The sequence below is a fragment of the Mycetomoellerius zeteki genome, unplaced genomic scaffold (genome assembly GCF_001594055.1).
Source record: "Mycetomoellerius zeteki isolate Tzet28-1 unplaced genomic scaffold, Tzet1.0 scaffold135, whole genome shotgun sequence".
Lineage (NCBI taxonomy): Eukaryota > Metazoa > Arthropoda > Insecta > Hymenoptera > Formicidae > Mycetomoellerius > Mycetomoellerius zeteki.
In genome coordinates this window covers 3726948-3750643 of record NW_017256287.1, presented here as the reverse complement: position 1 = coordinate 3750643, position 23696 = coordinate 3726948, and the positions used below count along the sequence as shown (strand labels likewise).

General features: G+C 33.5%; 1 protein-coding gene across 1 annotated transcript in view; it reads right to left on the bottom strand.

Annotated features, from left to right (window-relative positions):
* The window catches only part of LOC108731593 (uncharacterized), a 44978-nt gene that overhangs the window by 7396 nt on the left and 13886 nt on the right, over positions 1-23696 (bottom strand). Inside the window, exons 2-8 of the mRNA XM_018461979.1 lie at positions 10852-10988; positions 7774-8062; positions 6872-7134; positions 4757-4909; positions 3905-4099; positions 2402-2790; positions 1137-1373 (exon numbers count right to left, since the gene is read on the bottom strand). Of these exons, the coding sequence (XP_018317481.1) occupies positions 1137-1373; positions 2402-2790; positions 3905-4099; positions 4757-4909; positions 6872-7134; positions 7774-8062; positions 10852-10988 (1663 nt within the window). The remainder of the gene's footprint in view (positions 1-1136; positions 1374-2401; positions 2791-3904; positions 4100-4756; positions 4910-6871; positions 7135-7773; positions 8063-10851; positions 10989-23696) is intronic.

Here is a 23696-nt window from a genome sequence, read left to right as displayed (position 1 = left end):
GAGAGAGAGAGAGAGAGAGAGAGAGAGAGAGAGAAGAGTGAGAAAGTAACATCACGCGGCGGCGAACGAATGAAACGTGTTACCATGGCAGATATTGCGCGTCGTATTTCTATAAAACGTTTCCGCATATTTCGTTTGTAATGCTTCAGCGCGGTTCGATCCGGCAGTGTTGTAAACGAATCGGATGAAACATGAGATTACGACAAGTACAGGTTGGAGCACTGCTTCTTAAACGTTTTACTATTTGCCGATACAAATCGTCGATACGTTCGCTCGAGGTTTTTCAGAGATCCCCGTTACTTGATCAATTTTTTTATTAAAATAGAAAAACGTCGAAAAATGTTTTATAGGTATCTTTCGAGCTCTTTCGAATTTTCTAGAGATTTGCAGTTGCATTCACATGGGTGCTCTTTTCAATTTTTATTACTCTTTCTCGGAACATTTTTTGAAAAGTGCTCAAATAACGATTGAAATAACGATGAATTATATATAACATAATTAATATGAATTAATATAATTTTTTGACGTATAAAAAATTAATATAATTCTACGACTAATATAACATATTGTTATTTTTCACTTGTTTGTTCAAATTTCTAGGGTATAATTAATTAAGGAATAAGCTATGAAAATTATGTAACTTTGCAAACAAGTATTAAAAGTTTTAAGTAGATTAGTGAATCTGACTAAATTAAAATATAAATGATGTTTTAATTCGAACATTAATTTTACTTTTATATTAGTATTAATTAGAATTTCTTTGATAATTTAATTGCTTTTTGTAATAAAATGTGATACTGAAAGATATTGCTTGTTTTCTATATTAAGCAGCAGTGAAAAAATTTTATGAAATACTGCGATAAAAATAAATACGATAATAAATAGAAAATAGACTGATAAGTAAATAATACAAATAAGAGAAAGAATTCTATATTTAGTTGAAACAGATTTTAATATTCGAATATAAATTTTTCAAATATATTTCTTAATTCTATAAACTGCGCGTCGATTCGATTTGTCAGACTTGAAAAGCAATCGTAAAATGAAGATGAAAATAGTATTACAAATTACATTAATCGTTAATGTAATAATGATGCTAATAAGCCTCTTAAAACAAATAAAATCTAAACACTTGCCTGAGCGCAGTCGATTCGACCATGCGCATCTCTATAGTTAGACTACTGCCAGAGGAGACGAAACTTTCTACCAAAGAACACGGACGACTGGTGTTCTGTAGAATAGCATGATCGCAAGTCTTCGGCACTTTGTCCTTACAATATCTCGCTAACAATGTGGTATTGCTCGAGGGACGCGCAAGAACGGCTTGAATTGGATCGCCCATTCTTTCAGCGTAACGTTGACGTTCTTTTTCACTGAAACAAATGTTGAATCTGCAGTTCTTTTCATAAACACTGAATTGGTAATCGAGAAAATCACCAAGGATTAAGAAAATTAATATTAATCATTAATAAATAAATAAGAAAGAGCAAAGGGTGTTATAATAAAATATATTGACAAGGCGTTTAATAACTCTGTGGAATCTCATTTCGCAATACGAATATAGATAGTCGTTTCCAACGTATTTTTATCTGTAAAACATGAATCCGTTGACAAAAGTTGGCTCTCACGTTATAATTTTGAGAAAAATGACAAAGGGGCCAAAAACGTAACTTTCCTTGGCACCACATTTTTCTCAAAATTGTGACGTGATTATTAAATTTAAAAACGTAACAAAAAACCGCCGTTTGATTCGCTTCGAATTTCGATTGGATTTTTGCATTTTTAACGCGTTAGGATATCTTCTTCGTCAATTTTTATTTTTAACGGATTCATGTTCAACAGGCAAAAATACGTCGGAAATGACTAGTCACACTCATGTTGCAAAAAAAGATAAAATTTTGTTGGGTAGTTCGTTACATGGAATTATTCGTTACAGAGGAATTACCTTTAAACTGTTATATCTCGAAAACAAAAAAATCGCATCGAAATGAATTAAAATGCATTTTAAAGCCAAAAGTTGATTTTTTTCATGTAGAATATTAAGGAAATTAAGCAAAAAATTAGCCAGTGCTACAGTATCTTGAAAACCTTCAAAAGAGTCGTTTCTGCCTCTTCGATGCTATTTTTCTCAAAATTAACGTGATAACCAATTTTTGCCAACGAATTCGTGTTTAACAGGCAAAAATACTTTGGAAATGACTATTCACACACGTGTAGCAAGAAAAAAGTTAAATTTTGTCCTACAGGTATTATAAAAGAAGATGATGTAAGCAGTAATCAATCTGAAAGTGGAATAGATCAAGAGAATAATTCCCTTAACGTTAAATAAAATAAAATAAGCAATGTCTCTCTTAATAGCCAAATCGAAACTCCTCGAACTGGCCAATTTGCTATCATTTACCAGGCAACATCGTTGCATTCCGACAACGGCATCATCTCGCCATCCCAGACCATCAGCGTCGTCGAGCAATCCTCGTCGGTGCTAGACAGACTAGTGCCTACGTGGAATTTGAGGATAGATAGCCAGACACGGAATTGTGGCTGCGGTGGTCTCGGGGCTGGTCTCCTCCAGACGGTGCCGGGTCTTTGTTCTGGAAATTTCGGTAGCGGGCGCGGCGGCGTCGGACTCGGCAAGGTGGGACCAGCTCCACGAAGATGATACAGGCAGGTGCTGTTTCTTGGCAGTGAGTGACGTGGCGACGCCAGGATGCCACCACCGGTGCCTCTCAGCCAGAATTCGCAACGCTTATTCTTGGCATAGGTCGGTGATTCGGAGTCCACGAACGTGACCTAGAAGCCGACGCGCATTCACGTTGCGTGCAGTCTCGGTAGGGCCGGGCTTCGCGTAATCAATTCACCCTCCCTTGCCGAAGGGGTGAGTCCGAATTGGTCGTGCGATCGCGTGTTTGCAGTTCTATCTGATGCGAATGCACTTGCTGCGGTGTGTCGTTAGAAAATTTTATACAGAATTACACAAATGTCTGTGATATTGTTGTTTCTGCTTCAACGAGCGAGAGCTCGTTTAGATTTTATGTGCGATCAACGAGGTAAAATAAGTACTTAAACGACTTTTGATTTTCGGTAATACAGTAAAAATAATTATTTATTTCAATTTTTTAAAGATGAGGGTTACTTTGCTAGAAATATAAAATAAAATTACCTTTAATTTCGTTTTACCGTTTGCTTTATTGCGATAAAGATTTTTTTTATTCGACATTTTGTTGCTTTGATTAATAACACTGGTCAACAATAATTTTGTTAAGTGAGTAATTTTTGGCTGATTCTTATATATTATTTTTTCATGCTGATTTCAAAAATTATGTTAAAATTTATCCTATAAGCTCCAATTTTTGGAACTCAACATATCCCTTTTAAAAACTTACCTATACATTTTAGTTGACAACTACTTCTTTATATGGAGTCTTTTTTTTAATTAATATGAAGTCTTTTTTTTTAATTAAAATGATTAATTTTTGTTTGAAGCCTTTTATATTCAATAGAAAATCAAGTTAAATTCAGTAACTCTTCCCTATAAATCATTTATTTATATCTAAGTAAAGGATATAATAGAGGAATTTTTAAATGCATGTTATACCTTTGGTCTTCTCATAAATTTAGGAAATAGATTTGTCAAATATCAGCTGAGAAAAATACTATAAGAAACACCCTATCAATTTAATTTAACATAAGAAATGTTAAATTTTGTCAATCGATTAAACAGTATAAAATATCAAAGTTTTCATACAAGACGCGATTTATTTTCCAAAGTTCTCTGTTTCTCTGAAGTATATTATATTATACACCTAAAGCATTGAATTTTAGAGGTGATTAAGTAGGAACGGACACGTTAGACATTAATTAAGGTGGCCATTATGCAATTTATGGAGAGAGCTTGCTCACGTACTTGCACTTCTAATTGAAACCCATGTAGGGAATGGGGTGGCGTCGGATGTAAGAAGGTGCCATAAGGAGAGGTAGTAAACTCCACAAGGATTTCCGGACCGCTGCTGATGGCCTCCGGCACCGGCTCCCCGCCACCACAAAATTTTAAGATCACGGGCTCCCTGGTGGTGTATCCGTCATACACTGTTACGTAGTCCTATAAAGACAAATTTCTCTATCTCGAAGGAATAGGTAAGCATAATGATACAATAAAGTTTCGTATTTAGACCAAGTTTCCAACTGCAAAGATCACCACGAAGATCGATCTAATTTTCATAACGATATTTAATTCGTTAAATTATTGCAATAAGTGAACGTATTTTTACTAAATTATGTTTAACGTTAAAATATTATTCCGTTAATCGTTAAATGTCATATTTTAAGATTATATGATTGTAAAATATTTAACACTATATTAATAATATTAGTAAAAAAAAACTTGTAATTTTAGAAAGCATAACGAACTCTCTTAAAAGAAACGGGCAGGAAGCCTTATAGAGCCCTCACAAAGAATAAATCACCGCAGGGGTGTTTAGTTAAACTTGTGTGGCTGCGTTTAATTCTTTGTTTCGCGATTGCACTCGACTCCGTCTATTGGCGACGAAGGTACCTCGCATTCGTAGTTTTTCCGACGGCGACAAAGAATGCAAAACTGAAAGTTTCTTTCTCTGGCAGGAGATCACTATGCAAAAGTAGCGCGGCTGCTCGGCATACTGGTCACGTTGCCCAGCGTTACGGCCGAGTGTTTTCTCTTTCTCTGTTTCTGTCTCGAATTTATAACAGCTAATCCAATTTTCACTGTGGCTTTACGTACCTGAACGACGTCGCAATCTTGCCAGAGACGCAGTTCCCGGGGTGGCGCCTCGGCCTGAGTTGCTGGTCGCGCTCTTACAGCTACCAATTGGCCCCGGGGCTGTTTTACGTGTATTAAAGCATGCTTGCCCGCTGGCACCTCGTGCTGTCTCACCTACACGAAATATAAATCAGTCTATTTGTATCTATACGAAATTTCTATTCTTGTCGCACGATAGAATTTCTTATCATAATCTTTAAATGCATCTCGTGTGTTGCATTTATGCACAGCGTAGCATGATTTCATTTATATTCCTTCAGCAACATCGCTGAAATTCAAATATAAATGTAAATGTAAGTGTTGTAAGATTTTACACCGAATATTAGCATCAATTTAAATTCTTTTTACTCATTTTTCATACGCAAAGTTAGTTCTTAATATTAAAAATTTCATGTCTTTTATTAAAAAAATATATTTAAATATTTAGATTTAATGAATTCTTTACGAAGTGTCAGTAATAAAATGCTGAATTAATTTTTTATATTAATCTTTCTTAAAAAATGTAAATAGTCAGATAGTAATAACTTTTCTTACAATTAGAATAACAGATAATAGCTTTATTAACAACTTATATACAACAAAACAAATAAAAATTTGCCATTTACTCTTTGCGATTAAAAGTAGAACGATTAACAAATAATGATAACAAATTGTTTGAATTGCTCTTTATCTAGATATCGGTAACTCCATCGTGCTAAGTTAGTGTGCGATATAGAATAGAACAGTTATAACAGAGTTTCTGAATAAGATGAACTTTCGGTAGAAATACGCCGATGAAAATTGCTTCCTCTCGTAATCGAAGTCTTATATCTAGTGCAAGTCCCACGAGTGTCTGTCTGTCTGTCTGGTTGTATACGAGAAGAATAAATGACCATCTCCAGCATTGAAACCGAGGCCGTAAATTCTACCAGAATCTTCACGTATCTCGTCTATCGGCTCCGGAATAACTGAATAGAAGGTTGATTAGTTTCGCGACGTCGATTTCCAATAAAATACATCAAAGATGTTGACTTTATTACATCCTTACTTTATGATAAATTACAGCTTTCGCATGAAATAAAATTGATTATTTACCAACGCTAGTAGATAAGAGAGAAGTGAATAAAGAAAGAGGAATAAAATTGAAAGAGAATAATAAAAAGGAAGAACGAATTTTAAATTTCTTCTATTCTTTTTAATTAAATTTACGATAAAAACAAAGTTTGATGGCGCCTTTCCAATTTCTTGTAAAAACATCGCCAGTCTGTTTTGCTCGCGTTTAGCAACTTTGTGCTTGGCTACTGACCAATTTTGAATCTTCCTTGTGCAAAAAAAATTATACCGACCAGAAACTCGTCGTTCGCGTTGATTTACGTGACGAGGAGGGGTGGCCGACCTGCGCGGTGCCGCGAGATGTTAAGAGAAAATAATGGTTACAGGAAAGAGACCGTCCGAAAATTTGTTAACGCGTATGAGAGGAAGGGAGTCATTTTTACGACTTTTCTCTCTCCGCCGCAGGTGTGTCTGCTTGAAACAGAAATATGAGCCGTGTCAAGGCTCTAGGGAGAGGCTCCCCGTCTGACTATGTCGATCGTATATCACTGCCGCGCATCTGCTCGACAACGAGCAAATTAATTTGGACGATGATGCATTACGCTAACGATACATCCGACACGGCGAAAGCGTTTCCTTAATGAGCAGCCAATTTTTTATGTATTGTTACTGAGATTGCGCGTTACTTTTAAAAATTCTGTACAACTCGGAAATGTCAGTGACAAATTCACTATGATTTTAACATTATTAATAATAAATCATATAAAGGTAAAAATCAAGCCAATGTAGGTCGACACAAGATATATGTATGTAAAATTGTTACTTTATTGTAATAAATAATTTTACATATGTGTATCTTATGTCGACTTATATTGGCTTAATTTTTACATTTATATGATTTAATTCTTTCTCTGAAGTCTTTCTCGTTTTATATATTATTTAATGCAATCATTATTATCATTATTTTATAACGTTTTTTAAATTACAGTGTAGAAAAGCGCACCGCGTTTTGCCAAGTATGACAATAATTTAAACGAGTCTTACCGCATAATAACAGGTGAGATTGCGGGGATAGAGCCCGGGGAAGTTAGGTGACTGCAATCTGCACTTCTTCCGGTCGCAGTCGGTGAATATACGGGAGCAATAAGTCCCGGATATTAGGTCCCCTAAGAACTGCTCGGAGCTTGGTTTCGTAGGTGATGGCACGTGTTGCTCGACCATTTGCACCGGCATCGCCATCGACGTGTTCGCGTACTCCGCGGACGTGCGCTCGGTCGACGCCGGCGTCCCGACGACCTGCGTTATTCCTGACCACGTGACATTGGAATTTTAATCATCGACGGCGAAAATATCGGGAAATTCTTTGTCCGCGCAATTTCAATCGCCGTGCAATTTTGCGAACAGGACAGGTACAAACTTCGAACAATCCCTCAAGTATTTACTCGGGAAATATATTCGAGTGTTATTAATCAATCGAGGAGAGAATTGTATGGCTGAATTGAAACATATATTAAAACTGTCACAAGTAAAAGTCTTCAAAATCGAAAAGCTTATATATTTTGTAAAATCCCAAATAGTAAAATAAATATATAATTATAATTTATTATATAACATAGAAATATTATAGAGAATAAAAATAATATAATAATCTATAATATATTTTCTGTATATATTTAAAATTTTTAATAATATACTTTAAAATAATAATAGTAATAACAATTTATGTAAAATGGAATAAACCGTAACGAACAAAAAGTTTCGTTAAATTTTAGTCGAACAGCGCTTGCTGTGAATTGAAAATATCTAACTTATTCCGAAACTGATTTCAATTCAAATGAGTATACGAAGCTTATCGAAATTTATTGCAGGATAAATGTACGAACATGTACGTGGACCAAGCTTCGATAAACGTGCTCGAAATCTGTAATCGAAAACTGATCACCTACCGACGAAGGGATTTCCGTAGCGCACTACCGCGTCGGACTTCTTGATCATCTTGTACGCCATTCTAAAGTCGAAGTTGAATCCCGTCTGATCTTTGCTGAGCCTGAGCAGCTTGAGGATGATTGAGACGCTGGGTGTTTCGCTGTAGTAGATCGCAGGTCCCCAGGACGTGCCGCACCAAAGTCCGCCGACGTCGGGACGCTCCACTTCTGAGATTTGCAGGGACCCGTCAGGACATCCTGCCGCGGTGAACGATACGAATTTGCCTAGAGTAAAGCTATCGAAGGTCAGCTGCAATCAAAAAACATGTCGTGAAACAAACTTGTCGCCGAACAAACGATGGATAAAGCCTATTCTACAATGTGCTTTTTGTTTTCTGTTTCTTGCTTTTTGCTATTTTTTACATTCTTATCTGGTTTTTTATTTTATGTCGTCCGAGATAAAAGTTAACGAACTTCGGAAGAAACGAGAAACACGTAGCAAGAAATACAATTGTCGATAAAATGGTTGCAAAGGCGGAAAAAGCAAGAGATAAAAAGCAAGAAACAGGAAACAAAGAGCACATTGTAGAATAGGCTTAAAGATCATTGCACACAAAAAACTTAAGCAATGAAACGTAAGTAATAAGGAAATCAACATGTTAGATTTGCTACTGCTTATGTTTTATAAAGTCTTTTTGTGTGTCATGACCCTATTACTTAAGTTAAAAGATAGGATTTCTGAGTAGTATTATAAAAAAAGTTAGTTTGTAATGCAAGAGAGCAAAACTTAAAAAAGGTTGCTATAAAATCTCATTTTTTAATTTATCGTAACTTGCGAAACTTCCTGCAGAGATGACACTTGTTTTTATATACTTATCTTGTTTTATTAAATATTTTTCATTTTTTTTTAAATTAAAACTTTTTAAATATTTCTTTTGTTTGTATATTCCATAAAACTTTAACGACTAAGTTCCGTAGTCGGAAGTAAAATGGATGAGTGATGTTACTGTAGAAGCTTCTTTTTTACACGATACCAAGCAAATAAATTCGCATTGGCGTCATCGACCATTGCTCAAACTGTCAGCAATTGATAGTCCGTACAGTTTTTCATTCCGCCCATCCGCTCTGCGCGATTAAAACATCGGCGAGTCCCACTTTGACAATGATAGAAAGCAGTTTGCAGACGTGAACGTCGATGACGTGATAAAGATTTGAAATACTTTATGAGTATATAATGCATGAATTACCTACGAATTACATTAATAACGAAATACTTCTTTAAGATTATGTGATCATCAATTAAATCTCAATTATTTATACTATTTTTTTATTACTATTTCCGACTATTTCTTAAGTATCTTTTTTATTTTCTTATTCACGTATACATAATTCAAATAAATGGTACTTAGGTAGTAAAATAAACAGAAACTCATGAATTTGTGTTAACTTAAGTGCATTGTCAGACGCAGTTCTGTCTGGCTGCCGCACATTTTGTTTTGCATCACTGTGACTTTTAGCACGGTTGCGGCCTCTTTGACGAGACCGGTAAACATGTGTACAGAAACCACCGGCATGTACAAGGGATTCTCATGACTTGCGCTATGTAGATATGAGAAAGCTGGCAAATATTACTGCGCAAATAATTCGACAGCCGGAAGCAGAAGAGTTTTTGTGCACTCGACAAAGTTTTCGCGCTCTCGGAAACTTGGTGTACGGTCGTTTTTCAGTTTCACGTAATTGTCGGAAAATGCGCCTTTTAATTCCTCGGCGAGAGCCGAACAAAAATAATTCCTTCATTGCCATACGAAAAATAAATCAGCAAAAGTTTTTCGGAATTTTTAATGTTCCCGGTTATATCAATCGTTTACTCTGCACCTAAAATATTGAACTCTAAAGACAGACGTTTTTTTTATTGTGAATTCTGGTAGATAAATTTAAATCTGTAAAAAATAAATAAAAATAATCCAACTTCTATGATAGTAAAAACTTGTTAAAGTATTCATAATTACAAAGTGTAGGTATTATCCATAGGAAGTTGCTGAAACTAATCAGCTGTCATTTCTAAACGCATATAGAGAATAAGAAAAATAAAATATCTCTTAATAGAGGATGTTTGGCAGTTTTATTTATATATAAAGTAAAGGCAATCAGAAATATTTTTATTATGTCATTTAGTAATAGTTTATAAAAATGCCAAAAATGTTGCCAATCTTAATGTCTATATATTTTCAAAATGCTAAATTCTTAATAATATTTCGAACACACACACACACACACACACACACACACACACACACACACACACACACACACATTTATAAAAACTTTATTTAATATCTCATTTGTCGAAAAAAAAAAATGCGATATTTGGCGTTTTTAACATTGATTTTCAAACATTTATTAAATGATACAAATATTAATGACTATCTTTACTTTATATTTAAATAAAAATGCCAAATGTCCTTTATTAAAAAATATTTTAATTTTTCTATTCTCTATGTAGTTTAAAAATGATGATTAATTTCAGCAAATCCTTATAAGACATCTTGTATGTAAAAATTGTTTTAGATTTTTATATAATTGAAAATAATATAAAAGTCTATACTGAAGACTCAGGTTGGACGAAGAACAAAAATTTCACATTACTGACGGAGAGTTAAAATTCAAATTTTTTCTTTATCCAATGTAATTCGTTTGCGATTGGCTACATAATTTATTTAAAACTTTTCCATCGAAAGAGAAGAATTCGAGAAACGCGTTTCTCGGAAACGATCGTTTTACTTGTGCGAGAAAGATAATCATTTGTTGAGACTTTCTGCACTGTTTCCTTAATATACGATTCGATAAAAATTTAAGTATTCAGAATTTAATTTGCTACATAAATCCAACGCGATTCTGTTTTCTTCGTTTTTTCATCGAACTATTCGTTATTTCGTTAATGCATACTTTAATTAAAGTTTGATTCAGTATTGCGAATTTCTCAGTCGCATTCTTTCTGATAGTTCATGAATAAATCGTGTGACGATTTTTACAATACGTAATAGAATATTGAATATCTTCTCATATCCGATAATTAGATCAAATGTTTCAATGACTCACCTGCACGATATCACCGAAATCGTCACCTGGCGCGTTGAAGGTAAGCTTGCAAATGTAAGGCACCTTATCTTCCTTCGGTCGATGCAATTCCAGATCGTACGTCTTCCCCACATCGCCATAGTACGTTTTATTGCAAGCTGCAACATAGATATTAAAAAAGTACTTCCATTATTCTTACTATCTTTACATATATTTATATGTAAATAATCATTTTATTATTTTATTCCTATTTATTTATTCTTAACAGCGTCATTTTTGTCAAATCTGCGAAACTTATAATTAATCTGTAAAGTATATTCACTATTAATTAGGAATTTATTCAATCGCTATTTTAATTATTGTTACATACAAAATGTAAGCAATTATGTATGTTTTATAAATAGAGATGATCAAGGCATGGTCGATTACGTTTCCAGATATAGATTTCATAATATAAATAAGTAATTAACATTAATAAGAATAGATTATAAATATACAGAGTATATATCATACAATTATTTCGGTGATTCTTTCATAAATCGTATAATTTCGATATTGGCAGTTTTCTGTTGTCCAATAATAGAGAAGTACGTTGTCCTAAAGTGGATTCCTGTCTTATCTTCTTGAAACCGGTTTCTTACTGCAGCCAACAACGCTGTTACGGCCGTCCGTAAATTTTCTTTCGCGAATAGCATTTTTCAAACCCGGAAGTGCACTTCCTAGACCCGTGAAAAATCGTATCTGTGGCTAAAAATTTATGAGAAATGAAGGTAGTCGAAGAGTGTCTCCTGCTTCCGCGATACTTTCATCATGTCCTTTCTCAAAAAAAGTATGATGAATGCACAGTGCTGACATTTTTCATTTGTAAGAACGTAATTATCATAATTATGTCGTTCGACGTGTCCAATTGTATAGTTGATTTAATAGAACGAAATGTAAGCAATTATTGGATTTGCATTAATCAATTTCTACGGCTCTTTTATCTCGATTTTTCGTGAATCTGGTAATAAGTCATTATCTCGTTGGCTATTGCAACGGAACTATTTTAATTCTCTGCTAAATTAGTATTCTTGCAAACTGGAGTCGCTGAAATTAATTCGATTATAGGGTTCTCAATACAATCGTGAGATTAGAGACTGCAGGTTAAATAAAGCGTCCATAAATTTGTAATAATTTAAGTAACAGAAAATTCATTTAAAGTTTTAGTAAAAATGACAATATATAGAACGGCAGGAAACATATAAACATATACAACACGTTCGGATATATTTAAATATTTCTCATGTAAGTGAATTCGCGAAATATTTTATGGTATTTGAAATCTCACATCTATTAAATGCCTTTATATAGGCTATTTCTAAATAAGTGCGAAAAATTTTAGGAGATAATTCTTGCAATTGCTAATGTTTAATGTATTATTTGGACATCGCTGAGGATGGCTCGAATTGAGTCGAAACGTTCGATATCATCTTATTATTTGTAAGGTCTATGAAATACATTTGTTAACTATAATGCTCTAATAACTACGTCGAATTTTTGCTTTCAATCGCCTGTCATTAATTTATATATATTTATTTGTTATCTCGAGAGCTCAATTTTATTTTATTTTATTTATTTAGAAGATAATTCTTTGTTGTAAATTAAGGAGAGTTTATATGTAAACATATAGTCCTATACCCCTCTTTAAAGAGTTACACTTTTTCAAAGGGAGAGGTAAAAATAGTCTATACAGCGCATTTATTCGAAGGACGTTCTGGAGGTGTCCTTAAAAAGATGTTCTCTGGAAGTCTTCAGGAAAACTCTTGGAAAACTTTTCTATATAGTATAAATACTACATGGAAAAGTTTTTGTGTTTATTAAAAAGATTAATAAGTATTATTTTTACTAGAAAATGTCCACTAAATTTCATTTTTCTAACTTGTCCAAAATTTGGAAAAAAAACTTAATTTTTACCCCTTCTTTTGAAGAAGTATAATTCCAGGGAAGGATATAGAAATATATGTTTATGTTAAAAATTCCTCTTAATTTTCGACAAAGAATAATTTCCTAAAATTTTTCGTATTTATTTAGAAACACTTCATAAAATATAAAATGTCGGAGAAAGAAAGTCCGCCGAAAGTCATAATCCATAGCGCGCATTCCCTTTCCCTCGTCAAGCCGCAAACCGATTCCATCAGAGAGATTACGAGGGGCGATCCCTCGCGGATCGTAGAGCATGCCAAGATAAGAAATTGATGGAAGATGGTAATGAATTATCGATGAGCCGCGTCGTTTGTTTCGTGCCAGGCATTCTGGCTCGATGTTTCGGACGAAGAACGGAAAAGGCATCGTCCGCGTGCAACTCTTCCTTTTCTTCATTCATGTTTAATGGCAATTGCGACGGGTTTGGAAAAAGGGTGCTCAATCAAAGACCGCGAATAGGACTTTTCACGAGGGACCGGTGAAAGACACACGCGATCAACGACTTGCGATATTTTCGGTAGAAGTGCACCCAGGGGAAGTATCGAGTACTTATTTATTCAAGATAGATTCTCGCCACAACGGACCAACATGCGACATCCAAACTGCCCAATATATTGTTAATGAAGACAATTTTAACCGGATTTGTCACAATATTTATAGATGTATATGTACGTATATATGTATATATACAATATGTATATATGTAGTTAGTGATTTTTTAAAAGAAGATTGTTGAAAAATAAATTGAATTTTGACTTAAAAAAATTGTTTAAGTCACTGACTTATTAAACTGTTCACTTGTGTGTGTGTTTATAAAAACCTTTAATCATATATTAGAGAATAATAATAATACACATAATTACATTATAACCACGCTTAGAGGCAAAGATATCTTGTATTATTATGTAAAAATAATCATATGACATCTCAAACTAAATTTTATAAGCGAATTAATATTAAAAGTTATTTAAAGTAATTTTTATTGCTATTTGGCATTTTTATATGACAATCTTGTATATAGCTTTCTTTCTAGGTTTATAGTTCTTCTTAAATTACAAATGTCAGTTCATACAAAATTACGAAGGTCAGAGAGCTCTCCTAAAGTGAACTCCTAACATTTCAGGTCCCCTCGGTTCCACGAATTTATCTTTAATATCTTTTTTCGATCTTCTTGCTATAAAAAGTGTTCTTCAAAATAACAGTTGACCCAATTTATTTATAAGAAAGATAATATAATTTAATATTCGATTGCAACTTTTAAATTTAATCATTAAACTGTCAAAAAATTAAGATAAGTATTAAAATTTCTTGCAAGTGTGTTTGCTTCAGGAATGTTGGTATCTTTCTTTTTCTTTTATCATTCTTTTAATTCTTATCGCTCTTTTAGAAATGTTTCATCGCCTCAGAGAAAATGTTACTGTTCACTTTGGGAACTAAATTCGCTGTAAACTCGCCCAACTCGTTCACGAGTCCCATCGATTAGACGAATCTGGAATGTACTTGTCGATCGAATTGCTTTGGCTTCTCGTCCCTATCCTACGCGGAATTACCCCCCGTTTCGGTTGGTTACACACTGGACTATTGTGAGGCTTCAAGGGCTTATAATGGATGTATAGGGGTGGAAATCAAGGTTCGTCGGATAGACGAGGATGCCGTAAAATCAAACGGCTGTCATATACACACAATACGCACCGTTTCCAGACATCGGGTCATTTCTAATCAGAACTCTGGCTTGGTGAGCTAATGGGTCATCTCGGAGTGTATTTAGCCTCAGCACAATCCCTTTAACAATCGGTTTTGATATAGACTTGACTTGGTATAGGCGACAGATAATGATAATTGAATCGCTAAATGGTGGTAAGTCAAATTTCGTCGAAATTTCAAATTAATCTGTTTAGCATTGAAAGATTCTACTTTTTCGTATTGAATTGTTGCAAATAAATGTTTCATTCTGACAATTTCTATTTTATAAAAAAATTTCATGAAAAATAAACTAGATAATAAATTGTTGAAATTTGCATTTTGATAGTTTTTATTTTATAAAAAATTTTATGAAAAATAAGCTAGGTAATAAATTGTTAAATGTTGCAATTCGATAGTTTCTATCTTACAAAAAATTATGTAGATAGTTCCTATTTTATAAAAAATTGTGCAGATAACTTCTTCTATTTTTTTTAAATTGTGCAGATAATTTCTATTTTATAAACAAAATTTTATAAAAAATGAGCTTGGTAATAAATTATATTTGCACGCTACAGAAATTATGCGTATTATTGCTCGACTACAATCAATATATTAGTCAGACACTTTTTTCGCGTCATATTTTATTAGTCTGAATTTAATTAGACATTCTTTAATTCGATATTCTAACACCTCGTGAAGCCTATTTGTTAGCGTAACAATGATTAGAAATTTCAGTTTTGAGCGATTACAAAATTTACGTGCGCGTCTAACTAATGGTAGACATAAACCATTTCGTTCTGTCAGCTCGAGACGCGTCTGGCCATGGGCTGATGTTACTACTGCGGTGTCAAGGAGCCTCTACAGTGGTAACGTCTGACGAATGACTGGTTTCTGTCACTGCCGTTGTACATCGAGCATCCTGTTTCGAACGTTTAATGAAACAGACTTTATAGTAATATTCTGTAATAAATAACATTATTTTTTTTTTTCTTAATGCAAACTGTTGTTCTATTTTGCGTAATGCTAAGCGCGATTGATTCATTCGCAATCAACTCTCTTACAAATATTTTATAGAAATTAATTTTGTTGAGAAAGTAAAATCTATTGTGAAGATTTGCGTTATTACAAAAGTCACGTGTATTAAATCTTTTATAACAATTTGTAACGCATCTTTTGATGTAAGAAAAGAAAGAGTTGCATAATAATTTATGAATAGATGCAATTTATTTATATCAGCAATGTTTCAACAAACAATTTCACACCCTGATTTGTGCCGTTTATATAAATAGTTAACGGAAGATAGTTTAGCTAAAACATGTATAACGCAATTGAATTCAAGTTGGCAAATAGATACGCTATGCACAATTGGCGCTGAGTCAAACGTGCTTAACAATGCCTGAAAATTCAAATTCGAAATGAAAGTTTGTTCGATAGTCAGGTCCAGTGCTGTGGACCGTAGATGTTTGTGGCGTAAAGTTTCAAATTTAGAAAATATTTGACTTCAGAACTAAAGTTGGACCAAAAATTTTTATCTGAATATATTGCAGTTTCAAATATTTTTTGAAAGAGTAAATTCAATTTTGTACAATATATTTTCAAGATTGTATCATTAGGGTTGTTCTTCGCAACGACAACGAAAAATAAAAGAAGATATGACCTCTTTTTCACGAACGACACGACACGAATTTTTCGCAAGTCTGCAAGAAATAGAGGCGCGCGTTACGTACGCGAAATTCCATGACGCGTAGTTGCTGTCAAGCGATGAATTCGCATCGCTCCACTTGGCGCCGTAAAAGCTGTAAAAGTGTACAACCCTGAGAAACGAGAAGAAGAGACGTGGCGACGAGCGAGGAACGAAACGAGAGAAATCAAACGCGAGCTCGCAAGTGCAATGTGTGGTACTTCGCTGTTTAAAAGCACAAATATAATGGCACGTTTATAGAAAAAGAAATAAATCAAATGTGTGCTTACAAGTGCAATGTACGAAAGTGCGCTGATTAATTAATAAAGAAATGGCAATGTATCATTGTTTCTAACACAAAAAGGCCAACACAATTAAATATTATCGTTTAAGAGATCCTCTAGAATTAAATAAGAAAAGAATATAATCGATAAAATATATATATATTGAATTGAATATCATCGATTTCATTTAAGATACCACAGATGGCTGTCGTGCCGCAAAAAAACTAATATAATCTTGTTCTACGTGAGAATATTCTCGATATTAGAAGAAAGAAAGTAGAAGTCACGTAACGCAGCAATAACGATCATATATACACACGTACATTAATACTATCTTAATAAAAAAAACTTTCGTGAGTATATATACACAATCCTATTTTAATTTACCTAGGCAAATATTTCGAAAAATATAGATATGTTTCAGATGAAAGTGCAACGATTTTCAGGGCGACGTATTTTTAATTTTTTATGTTACGTTGTTTCTTTTCTAGGTGGGGGCGCTAAAAAGACACCATTTCCACATTTTTAAATGGAATTATATGATTTTTTTTAACGTAATAGAATTCCTCTAATTATTCTGCATATAAAAATAAGGTAGAAATATCAAAAAACCAACAGTTTACGAAATATAATATTATATTTTACACTATTTCTGTCACATATTAACATAAAAATAAATATCTCTCGTAAACTGTTAATTTTTTTATAATAATACTTTAATACTTTTATATTTTGAACAGAATAAAGAGATGAATCAATTAGTGTAAAAAAAAACACATAATTGTTTATTTAAAAAATATCCATTTTGCATATATATATATATTTTTTTTTTAAAGTGTATTTTCTTTATCAATTGATTCTCATTATTTATTCTCATTATCAAATAATTAACAGTTTACGAGATATTTAATATTTCATGTAAGTATGTGTCAGAATAGTATGAAACATCTCGTAAACTGTTGACTTTTTGATATCTCTCTACCTTAATACTTTTATATACAGAATAATTAAAGGAAACATATTATGTAAAAAAATGATATAATTCCATTAAAAAAAGTGGAGATAACCTTCATACCTTTTTGGCGTCTCCACTTAAAAAAAAGGACCAAAATACGTCCTCCTTGAAACCTTTCATTTCAAATATTTTCCATATTTTTCGAAATATTTGTTTGGATAAATTAAAATGGGACATCCTGTAGCGAGAGATAAACAAGCTCTTCGTCATATATTAATTAAAATAAAAATAAATTTTATTGATAAATAAATTAATTTAAGTCAAGATAAAATAAATAAAATAATTAGCAACCTGCAACTCGAAAATCAAATGTAATAAAACAATACAAAAAAGGTTGAAAACGAGTCAAGCGCGGTAAGTACCTTTTTGTTTTTTATTTTAATTTTTGTTTTTAATTTTTGTTTTTTATTTTACTTAAATTAAATCTTGTCAATCATCCTGCGGATTGAATGCATTAATAAATTACATTGATGTATTACAACATAGATTACGTTTGCTCACTAGCAATAGCCAATTTACTTCCGTAATCTCACCTCTCTTCTATCTATATCTTCCATTTTTCGCTCCATGCAGTAGACGTTAAATAATTGATTTCGAATAAACGGTGAGTGCGTTTCGCTGTTGCGATGTTGAGGGAGTGTAACGATATCAAAGTTGAGTAACAAGTGTGCCGATACTCGCAAAATTCAGTTATCGTCTCCGCTAGATAAGATACATTTACAGATAATACGTAAGACTTTAATTCGCTTCGAGAAGTAATTAACGCATTATTTATTAGGAGCTCATTCTCAGCGAAGCGATGTTTCTATTGTTTCATCAAAAGAGTGAAATGACATTGAAGCTGGATTAGCATAGTGCGAGACAAGGCACTGCATGCACTCGTCTCGCTATTGCATTTCTCGCACGAGCGCAAGATTAACGTCTACAGGCGACTGTAATCCTGCGATAAGAGCTATCGCTCTCTCCTTGCAGAAAAAAGTAATTATATTTTTTATACTCTGTTCTATCTCGAAGCAAATAACGTTTAAAAACAATTTAGTATAAAAAATAAGTTAAATTCGTAGCGTGACTCGAAGAGATTTCAATATAAACAGCACTTAGATTGAGAATAAAATTTTGCACACGTGTGCAGTTCTCGTCTCTGCAATGGTTGCAGTAGTTACATAGTTTAATTACACGAGAAGATAATGACGACAGGCAGCTGATCTGATAAGCATTATTCGTTATATAAACTAAATGAGACAGTATGTCCAGCATAGTTTATACAGAGACAACAGGATTACATTATAGGATTATAAATTTTTTTCTGTTTATTTTCAAGCGTTCATATTTTTATCTGAATTTTTGAAAGTGTTTTAAAATATTAGCTTACCATTCGTAAAATAATGTTATTACGTTAATAGTATAATTATACTATCTGTCACACCTTTTAGTAACGGGAATATTTAAATTTAATGAAGTTATCAACAATGTGCGTTAATTCTACGTTACAAGATATTAATTACTTTGCGATGCACTATTATACAATGTCGGACGACAAAACGAATTACCGTCGCTTTGTGATAATAAACCCGTTTAACAGGTGGTGATCTTTTTAATGCATAGGGCAACAGAATAATGTTCTTATCCGGGGATTATCTCCGGAAATGAGTTTCGGGCGAAGATTATGCCCCCTGCTGCTTTCCTGATTTTCTAGCGTTTACGGTAAATTTAACAAAACAACAAGAAAATCGCAAGACTTTGAAGACAAAGACACTGTTTTGAAGGAATATCTTAAACTTACTGCGGACGATTTAAGCTAATAAAGAAACACGTACACATGCATTGTATCGATAGGACTAAGACCGTTTGCACCAATGTTACTTTAACTTTAAGCGAGACTTAAAATTCTCTCTGTTTCATTTTAAAGCCGAAAGAGAGACAGAGACAGAGAGAGTTTTAAGCCTCGCTTAAAATCAAAGTAACGTTGGTGCAATCGGGCCTCTAAGTGATATTTTTTAAAGTTGCTGATATCGCCAGATTTCTATCGCCGCCATTTTCGCTGATAATGTTCCATCGCTGGATGCTCAGAGAGAACTTTGATCGGCCCTATGTAAATTGCCCTACTTTCTCTCGCTTGTTCATCTAGCTTCACATCGTTGGCGTCAGTAGCGTTGTTATTATCTTCTTTTTTAATCTCCATAAAGTCGATACGGATACGATGTTGCGAGAGATTGATAATCGAGAAGCAGAGGAAGACAGAGAGAAAGTTAATCCTTCCTCTTGCACAAGGGGACTTCAAAATATATGTTTAGAAGAAAATTCGCGAATTTATTTCTAGTCTAAAATTATTTCCTGCGAAGTTTTATTCGCCCAGAAATGCAACGGTTCGAGCGACATAAAAATTAACAGAGAGAAAAGAGAAGCTTTCCGACGGGAGCTGTTCGTTCTTTAGCTTTATAGAGTTTCATACTGCAGATGTATTGATTTTACTCACTCGCAGCATAGAAAAATAGATAATGAAGAGAGCGTTGAACGAAATAAAAAAAAATAACGAAAGAGGAAATTAACTGTAAAAATTCTTCCCACAATCCTCTTCCTATTTTGTATTAAATAAAGGGTTTCACTTTTTTTATTGAAAAATGTAAATCTGAATTAATATCTGATATGTGTGTGTATGTATATATATCTTAAATGACAATAAAAATCATTTTTTAATAATCATCATTTTGCAAATTATAATTGCATTTTATAATTGTAATAGAAGAGTATTAAATGCAATATAAATTAAAAGTTCATGTATTATTGCTTTGTACTGAAATATAACAATAAAATTATTTTACGTAAGAAATTATCAATAAGAGAAAGTGTTAAAAATATTTCCTTTTACAAATCTACATTTTAAGATCAATAATTAATTATTTATTAATGAATTCGTCTTGCTTAATTATTACATTATTAAATTACTTTCAAAGAACTCTCTCAGTATAGAAGGAACGCAATGTAACACGATCAACATACAGTCATTTATTTATTTTAACGACTGATCTGATTATACGAAAGGACTTCTTTCTGACAAAACAAATTACAAATGTCGATGGCTATTTTTATAGAATAACAAAATTACCCTTTATTTTCAGCGAGGCATGAAAGAGGCGCCGCGAAAGATTAATCAGTGGTTTCCATGAGACCTACTTTCCCATTTCCGTTCTACGAAGTTCCTTCTACCTCGTTCCCTCCATTGAAAACTTTTATCCATTTATAAAATCTACTGTTGTTCACGTGTGTGCCCGCTTAAAGGGTCTCCCTATGACAGAAAATTACTCGTTGCACGATGTAAACGAGTTGGAGTTCCTCCGTAGACGGATAAACTACTTCGTGAAAGATACACGGCACACTGAGCGCGACTGTACTGTTCTCTCTCTATGTGTGTGGTTGAGGCAAAATCGATCTTGGAGATATGCGCTGGTTCGACTGTTCGCAACGGTATTTATCCTGCGTTTTCGTGCAACGTCAATAGACATTCATCTACGTTCTAGCGATCAATTATTGGCGCAGCTGTGAAAGGATGCCATTTCGAGTCGGGCTGCTTTTTATTGTAGCACTTCGGTTCCGTTTCAATTTCGTCGGAGCATTGCTGTCCATGAAAGATTCATAATTCCGATATTTTGTTATCGTACGTGTCTGCCTGCGTCGCGAATAAATCTCTCGTGCCGCTTCCAGCAGAATTTCCCTCAAGAAAACCGATTCGCGGGATGAATCGTGCGAATGCATCTGAGCAGGTTGTTTGCAGAAAATCTAAAGGCCTTAGAAATCAAAATATTCTCACGGAAATATTATCATGAATATATATACGTACGTACGATCGTTTTTAGCTTATACAGTCAATAAAAAGCTCTGCTTTCTCCATAATTACGTGTCAAATATTATGTCAAAGATCTCCCTGTGATTATAAAAAGCTGTAAAGAATATATACACATTGAGGTGTATTATAGGTGCCTTTCAGGCATTCCTTGGATCTTTCTATTGCTTGATTTAACATCCATAAAGTAATTCCTGCAACAAACGTAGAGAGAAAAAGGGGGAGAGAGAGAGAGAAAGAAAGAAAGAGAAATATTACCTGACCAGAAACGTTACTCTGTACGATATGATAACTCATTTTAACATTGATAACTTCGGACATTCATGGGTGCGGTATAGACAGCAAGTTTTTTATAGGTTCTGCTCACGCTTTCCATAGTACGATTTTCATTAGCCTCAAAGAGGAATAGAAGCTGCCAACGAAATGATCGCGTCATAAATTATGTCGTAAGCTTTAACAGCTTCAGCTGCGTGCGGCATTACATAAAACAGTAATTCTTACCTTCATGCTTGTTAGCTAAATGTTATATTTAATTTATTCTTTATTTATAATATAATTTAAATTGATTGCATAAATAAAATAATAAAATCGAAACTTTAACGTAATTGCGTTATTGCGATGTCAGCTTTAATGATTTTGGATATCGCAGCAAAGACATCACATGTCCTAAGTATCTCTCCAATAAATTGACTTTCCGTTTCCACGAATGTCGATATGACTGAAAGCTCCTCTTGATTATTCATGCCGTCGCCTCTCGGCGCGTTCACAAATCTTCCACAATGAAGTGCGCCACACCGTAGAGAGAGAGAGAGAGAGAGAGAGAGAGAGAGAGAGAGAGAGAGAGAGAGAGAGAGAGAGAGAGAGAGTAGAGAGAGAGAGAGAGAGAGAATGCACCGTATATTCGGATGTAAAAACGGAAGATTAGGGTCCGGTTTCACTAATGTGAGATTAACTTTAATTTCAGTTTAACTTATTGTTTATCTTCCTCTAATTCTTAGAATTAGAAGAAAATGAAGAGTAAATTGAATCGAAATTAAAATTAACCTTACACGGAGAAAAATTTAAAGTAATGTGCGCTAGAATTCTAATAAATTTTATGGAATTAGTAAGTCTATATAGGGGAACAGGATTCTATGTAAAATTTACTTTACTTTTCTAGTAAATGAACGATCGTCGTACAGAGCTATACTACAAAGTACTTTTTACATTTCGTAAAGTACATCTATAAATTACCATACATCTCAATAGAATTTACCTTAGAGCTGACAAAATTTACTTTGCTGCGCGGTAAAAAAGTACAAGTGCATAAAGTCTTGAAAATTATTCGTGCTTATTCAGTCTTGAAGATAGTATGATTTACTTTACTGTAAGATATAATCACTTGAATGGATTTACTATAATTGTAATGTACTTTTTTACCTTATATTTCTGATATTTTTATTTTCAGGAAAGTAAAGTTTATTGTAAGTTTGGCAAAAATATATAGCCGGAATATTTTTACTAGTTTTATAAGATAAAAATTGCTCAACAATTTTCTCCGTGTGTTATCATTATATATTATACATTATACCTATCTATATAATATATTACATATTATATATTATATATTATATATTACACTGTGTATGTGTATGGAAAAAGTGAGTTTGGTTAGATCAATTGAAATTCTGTTTGAAAATTCTGATTAATCTCTTTTCAACCAGACACATTTTCCGTGTACATATTATATATTATATATTATATATATTGTATAACCGGGCCTAGGTCGCTTATGCCGTGAAAGAAGGAATAGTTAGTACATCACTATCCCTATCCTCTACAGAGACGCGGGACAGTGATGTGGGATCTGTCGGATCCCAGCGGAGAGTGGTGAAGCAGGTCAGTTTGACCCAAATGCGGACTGAGTTGGCTGACAGCCAACGTGGCGTGTTCCCCGGACATCCCTCGTCAACGTGCCAGCACGCCAGCCCGAATCTTTACTTATATTTTTCCAATGGAATCGCCGCGTGGCTGAATACGCGGCGCGCCGGATATCAATTTTTGGAGCCGATAAGTTGATCGGCTGTCACTCGCTTCTATTAACTTGCAAACCGCGTCGCTGGTTTCTCCTGTGTACCTCCGCCATTGACAAAGAGAATATGCGGTCGGATCAATGCTCGGTGGTCGAGACAATTTAAACGATTATTTCGTTATCACGAAGCGATAATACTTGAATTAATCCATTATAATTTACATTGATTTTAACATTTCGAGTCAGAAATCAAAACGCACGAAAAGTTTTATGAAAAATATATGATCTTTGAAATATCTCAATAAATTTTTCTTGTTATTGCTTTAAATATAAAATTAATTAATTAATTAATTATTAATTTATATATAGTTATTTAATTAATATTTATA